Source organism: Monodelphis domestica, chromosome 2 (assembly GCF_027887165.1).
Source record: "Monodelphis domestica isolate mMonDom1 chromosome 2, mMonDom1.pri, whole genome shotgun sequence".
Lineage (NCBI taxonomy): Eukaryota > Metazoa > Chordata > Mammalia > Didelphimorphia > Didelphidae > Monodelphis > Monodelphis domestica.
In genome coordinates, this window is record NC_077228.1 from 198,717,329 (window position 1) to 198,724,099 (window position 6,771).

The following is a 6,771-nucleotide window of genomic DNA, read 5'->3' on the forward strand; positions in this document are numbered from 1 at the left end:
CCCTTGAAAAATAAATGACTCAAAAAAAAATTAAAAACCAACCAATGAAAAGCATCAAACACACAAGACCCAGAAGTAATGAAACAAAGTAGCATAGTGTTTGATAATCACCAGGATTTCTATTACCCAGTTAAGAATTCAATTTTCAACAAAAACTGCTTGCTAAGAAAACAAAAGCAGTCTGGTAGAAATTACTTGGACTAACATTTCATACCATATACCACAATGTTACAAACTAAAACAGAACCCAGATATAAAAGGTCACATCAGAAACAAAATGGAGAAAGAAGAAACCTTTCACAAATATGACTAGAGGAAGAGGTCTTAATCAAGAAAAGAACAAAGAGGATCCCATTAGACAAAATGGACAAATCTGTTTCAAGTTTTGCACAAACAAAATCAAGGAAATTGAAGTTCCAAAGGAAACAGTGAATTGGGAAAATATCTTTGAAGCAAAATTCTTTTATAAAGGTCTACTATCCAAGGTATATAGGGAATGGATACAAATATATTAAGAGCTAGTCAGTCCCCAATAGACAAATAAAAGGATATGAAGAGACAATTTTCAAAATAAATTATCAACTACATGAAAATGTTTCAAACACTTAAAAGAAAAAATGCAGATTAAAATTCTGAGGTTCCATCATACACAGACAGATGAAAATGAGAAAAAGGGGGAAAAAAGAGGGAAAATTAAATTAAAATAGTTGGGAAGGACCATGCAAGGGCAAAGTAATACTAATTCACTTGTGTGGGGACTGTGGATTGAACCAACCATTCAGGAAAAAAAAACTTAGGTCTAAACCTAAAGTTATTAAACTGTGCATGTCAATTGACCCAGTGATACTACTATTGGGCGCATAACCCAAAGAGATCAAAGAAGCAAAGAAAGGATCCATATGTTCAAAAATATAACACTTTTTTGTATCAAAAAACTGAAAATGAAGGGAATGTCCTTCAACTAGAGAACAGATAAATTATGGTATTTTAATACAATGAAATATTATTGGGCCATAAGAAATTATGAAAAGAGGGGCAGCTACATGGTTTAGGGAATAGAACTAGTCTTCCTAGCTGTATCCCTGAACTAGTCATTTAACACTGTCTACACTACTTGGAACCAATACACAGTAGAAATTCTAAGATGGGAGTAAGGATTTTTTTTAAAAAAGCTGTACATAATAAAATTAACAGTTTCACATAAAATCCTTTTCTTCTTCTGTTCTTGTATATGAAAATATTTGTGAAAAAAAGTATTTGTGTTTATGTATGCTTGTCAAGTTTACAATAATAATAAAAAAAGAATTTCACAAAATATAGTAGCCAGGCTAGGTTGTCATATACAAACCCCCAAAAGCTTTACAGACCAATAGTATCTAGATCCCTTATGAAGTAAACAGTACACAGAAAACTATTTCATTTTTGTGCTTGTACTGAAGGTACAGAAATTCTGGGCTTTATTTTCAATTCCAATACAAAGGCCTCAGTGCTGCAAGGTCAGATTCAAAAATTAGCTCTCATGTATCAACTCCAAGCACCCAATGATGGAACTTTTAAGGAAAATCAAATAGGAAGGGTCAAAGTTTAAAGTTTCAGAGTGTGTCATTATTTCTGGGTGTAAAAAATTCAAGACTTATAAACATACATGGAGAATACTTCCTAAAGTCATATATCAAGCTCTGATGGGGAATGTTAACCATAATGGGGTGACAGAAAACAATTTTAGGTATCAACAAGATGATAGAACCAAAATGGTAAGCTTTGTAGCTGAAAAGTCAAATCATTTGGGATGTCATGGTGTAGTTCAGAAATAGATCCCCTGGATAATGACCACTACAAGGAAACATGAAGGTTTCATAAATTTGTCGGGTCTTTCCTTAACAGCAGGAACCCAAACTGGTACCAAGCCAGATTAGCACCTCTTCCAGACATACATTAAAAAAGAAAAGTATCATAATTATGCTGTTTCTACCCATCCTCCACCTCAACTGCATGATTATGGAGCCTGTCAAAAAATGTTATCAACTAGTTCCTAAAGGAATTCTGCCTAGGAGAATGCATAGAAACACCTGGCATCAGATTCCAAATGTGTATGTTTCTGGAAGGTAATTTAGGAAGGCCAGGATCAGGATCAGGATAACAGGATATTAAATGATGCTACCCTCTTCCTTCTTCCAAATCCAAAGGGCAACCATTTCAACACATTTGAAATAGATTTGGGTATTGCTCTGGCTTTTCTGAAACAATGTTGTATCCAGACTTAGACCCATATGCGGTAGCTTTGCTGTTCTCATTCCAATATTTGTATTATAAATGCTAGCCTGATTCCATGGAATGAAATTTGATGAGCTAGTAGGGTCCATTTCTTTCCTCACTTGAACTGTGTTCACTAAACAAACTGGGATTAAACACAAAGGCCTCAGAGAATGCAAGGGGGCAAATCCATACAGCAGTTTTGAAGGCATTCTAAAAGAACTAAAGTTGTTGCTTAGGGACAAAATATTAAGAAGTGCTAAGCCAGGTGAAATGGCTTGTGGTACTGCATAACATACTATAAGAAAAGTGAGAGGGGAGGAGGGTAGGGAGATAGGGAATGAAGACATACTAGCAAACATACCCAGGGGTTAGTAAAAGCCAAACTATGCTGCAATGAAAGCTTAGCCCCATAATTAACTCCAGCCATGCAACAGAGAAACAAAGCATCTACCTTTTGGCTAGAGGTTCAAGTGTCTGATCTCTACTAGGTCCCATTGATTCAAAGAACCACAATCTTACTTAATTTCCTTCCCCTAGCAAGGCTGGATTAAGAGTCACACTAATACGATCTATAGAAATCATAGATACCAGGAACAGACTTTTAACAAGTCTCACAGCTGTGAGGCTGCCAGCAAGACTGGCACATCATAAGCTATGGGAAATATGACAAGCAGCATCATAGCCAAGCACTTAAAAAGGACTTAACTTCTACTGCAATCATATCCTAGCTTTTCTTCCAAACAGCACAAAATGTTGTTTCTGAAAGCAGGGAAAGAGAGGGCGGAGGTTAGTCTCTCATTTTAGAGATGGGAAACAGGGTACACAAAAGAGGTGGGCACTTGCCCAAGGTCATCAAATTGATTTTGGAATTCAAACAAGCATCCTAAATCTAGATAGCCAATTCACTCTTCCACCAAAAGGCCACTGTCTAACACTGGATATCCTCACACACAACTAACTGCCTTGATACCTTTGTCAGAAAGCCCCTGGACCAAAAAACATAATTTGCCAGTATCCTGAACTAAGCCTCTTTGCTGAGCAACAAGGCAATTTGCTTTGCAGCAGAAATCTTTATTATGCTCACTGTGAAAGTAGGAGCCAGAACACTCAAAGGTCATTAATTTCTGCTACCAAAGGCAAAAGCCATGTAACAATATGTGCATTTTCTACTTCAAATCTGTTGGCAGAAACAGCTCATTTTACACCATACCTTCTATTTGGAGACTGGAATCATAGATCCAAATCCTGGTAGTTAATCAATAAAAAACAAAGGCAATACAAACCACAAGAACATTAGCAAACTAGCTTATGTCATTACACTTGGCTTGATTTCCCCTCAATTCCTACCATTGATGAAAATTTAATTTTCACTAGTAAGTGGAGCTTCAAGTGTATATAACCCATCACAAAAAGCTGTTTCAGCAGCCACACTTCAAGTCTTCAGTTGCCATCATTAATCCATTAAAGATACTTAAGGGGCAAACATTCACACAACTAAAGGGGGAAAATACACTGGCAGCTCTTTTAGAAACATGTATGATCTGATCTCCAAGGAGAACAGACAGCAAGGCTGTTCAAAAGTAGCAGTAAAGTCAAATCAAGCGTATACTCTGATCTCCTAGAAAAAATGAACTTCAGCAAAATGAGGACAACACCAAATGCCTTACAGAGGCACTCAGACCACCAATTACTGATTCAATCCTATCTTTACTTCCAGGCACTGCCGTATGTCCCTAGTTTAATCCAGTACAATGGAGATTTCCTCAAGAATCTGTCACTCATAAGCTACATAAACTAGTCAAAAAACAAAACAAAAAAAACCTGGAAGTGAAATCATAATGGCAGTCACTACAAGAGAAGCTGCAACGCCACCAGACATTAGAAGACAGTTATAAGTCTGGTAAATAAGCATTATAGTACTAGTGTTGTCAGCAATATAGTTAAAGGAAAATTACACCTCCATTAAAAATTTAAGGAAATTAAGGTCCTTTTCTAATTCAGAATTTTCATCAACTGGCCCTAAAATTAGATGGCCAATATACCAGTTTGGATGCTGAATAGTATACATGGGGCTCTGAGCTTAAGCAAGTTTCCAAAACTAGAGTTCTGGCCTAGTTTTGAAAGGATTAAAACTGCCCTGCTTTTCTATACTATTAGCCAGCAAGTGAACTCTAGACTGCCCTAGGAAACCTCTTGAAGAAATGGAAGAAACATCCAAACCCCAGTCCCAAAACACCATTCATCCAGAGAAGCTACTCATGAAGTTAGAGGTGAAGGACAGAGGACATTATATAGAAACTTAAAACCAAGAACGGGTCATATATCAGTGTGTTCAAGAGACTTGCACTGGCTAACTGAGAAGAGCAAGGGAGACTTTAAAAGCCTCCTCAACCAAAGAGATATGGTCATTCACTAAGAAGGGTAATAGGGGATGCCATTGCTCCAGTCATTCATTTCAACCTGGTGCCGGAAAATCTCAGGCATAGCCTATTAGGGAAAGATGGGAAGAGAATAAGGGATGGGGAAAAAAGGAAGCAACACAGAGAAGGGGAAAGAGAAGGTTGAGAAAGGGGGGAAAAGAGGGAAGCGAGTTGGATGAGAGAAGGGAGAGAGGGAAGAAAGGTTGGAGGGAGGGTAAGAGTAAGAGGAGGGAAGGGGGAGGAACAGGGAGGAAGAAGTAGGAAGAGAGGAGGGAAGAGGTAGTGGAGGACAGAGGATAAATAAAGGGGGAAGAGCGGGATTTGTCAACCAACCCCCCACCCTACTCGCCAGCTAGCTCACCTCGCCGCCTCTGACTCCCCGGCCCTGGGGCCGCCCACGTCGGTCAGACTCACAGAGGAGGCAGCCAGCTCCCCTGGAGGCCTCTTGCCGGCCATATCCCCGCCGGCCGAGGCCCCGTTACAGCTCTTCGTGCGGAAGAGGCGACTGAGGCGTATTCTAAGCGATCCCTTGCGAGAGGTGCCCAGGGGCGGCCGAAGGGGCGCAGCGGGAGGCTGCTGTTGCGGGGGCGGCTGGGGCTCCACTCTGGAGGGTCGCCCCGGGGGCACCAGGTCTTGCAGCGGGAAGGGCGCGGGCAGCAGCTCGGGAGTCAGAGGCTGCAGTGACGCGTGGCGGCCGACGCCTCCTCCTCCGCCAGCCCCCCGGCCCGGACTGCTGAGCTCCTCCTCGGAGCAGCTGTTGGTCTCCAGGCTCTCGGCCTCCGACTCCAACGCCTCCAGCACCAGCAACGCGTCGCTTGTTTCCGTTGGGTCCTCGCCGGACTGCGGGGCCGCGACGGGCAGCTGAGCCTGCGGCGCGGACGGCTGCGGGGCGCACGGACAGCTACCCCCAGCGGGTCCCGGACCCTTGCCGGCCGGCCCCAGCCCCAGCGCCGCCAGGTGGGCCTCCAGCCCCGCGGCGGCTGCAGCCGCTGCCGCCGGGCCCCAGCCCCGTTCTAACCCCAGCCCCAGCCCCAACCCTAGCCCTGGCGGCAGGGCCTTGGGGTCCAAGGTGCAGCGGTGCCGGGGGCACAGCAGCTCCGAGGGCCCCGGCCCAGGTCCCGCCGCCGCCGCCGCCTCCTCCTCCTCGGGCGGCCGCCCCACGTTGCGGAACACCATCAGCTGCGGCGGCCGGGAACCCCGGGGCCCGGGCCTCGGCAGGAAGGGCGGCGGCGGCGGCGGTGGAACCGGGCTCTGGGTCGGGGGCAGCGGCTGGGGTCCATGGCCCGGGGCCGGGGGCGGCAGTGGTGGCGGGGCAGGCTCCGAGGCTGATTCTCCGTAGCCCAGCAGGCGGCTCAGGACGCGGTACGAGGCCGCCGCTGCTGCCGCCGCTGCCGCTGCTGCTTCGCCGTCCCGGAGCTCGGCCCCCTGCATCGGGGAAGGCGGGAGCGAGGCGCGGAGCGACGGACCGCTGGGGACTAGGCTGGGCCGCGCCGGAGCCCCGCCCGCCGCGGCCCCGGTAGCGGGAGCGACAGCGCCAACGGCCGCTGCGGCCTCCGCTTCATCGAGCGCGGCGGCGGCGACCGAGCAGGAGGCGGAGGAGAAGGAGGCGGAGGAGGAGGAGGAGGCGGGGGCGGAGAAGAAGGAGGAGGAAGAGGAGGAGGAGGAGGCCGCTAGAGGGAAGGAGGAGGCGGGGGCTCCAAAGGGGTGGGGGAGCACAGGCGGGGGAGCCCGGCGCGAGCCGAGCCGCGCGCCGCTGCTGCCGTGAGCTACCCCGCCCCTGCCCTGGCGTCACTTCCGGTAGATGCCAGACCAAGCCACGCCCTCGTCTTCTGCTCCCCTCTCCAACTTCCTCTTTGCCGGGGCTGTGGCTGTGTCACGATTCGGTTTATAAGCTTGGGAACAGGTTTACGTTGTGCCCTCTACCTCGTACTTGGCATCACTGCTCACGCGCTTTCCTCTCTTTCTATCTTGCACCCACCCCTCCCCTCTTCTCAATGTAGACTAAAAATCCATTCTTCTTCATTGTAACGCAGGCTTCCAAGCCAACGTGCTTCATTTCATTCCAGTCTCTCTCCCCCCTTCCTCTTTCTCTCTT

The 6,771-nt window shown here is 46.5% G+C and overlaps 1 protein-coding gene across 4 annotated transcripts in view; it reads right to left on the reverse strand.

The window, feature by feature from the left end:
* Positions 1-6,425, reverse strand: part of SOCS7 (suppressor of cytokine signaling 7) — a 48,609-nt gene extending 42,184 nt beyond the window's left edge. For 2 of the 4 annotated variants that reach the window (XM_007482335.3, XM_007482333.3), the window contains exon 1: positions 5,038-6,425. In XM_007482335.3, coding sequence (XP_007482397.1) covers positions 5,038-6,107 — 1,070 coding nt within the window. In that variant the 5' untranslated portion in view covers positions 6,108-6,425. The remainder of the gene's footprint in view (positions 1-5,037) is intronic. The other 2 variants (XM_056816823.1, XM_001366767.4) reach the window with 1 other exon arrangement.
* Between the last annotated feature and the right edge of the window lie 346 nt (positions 6,426-6,771).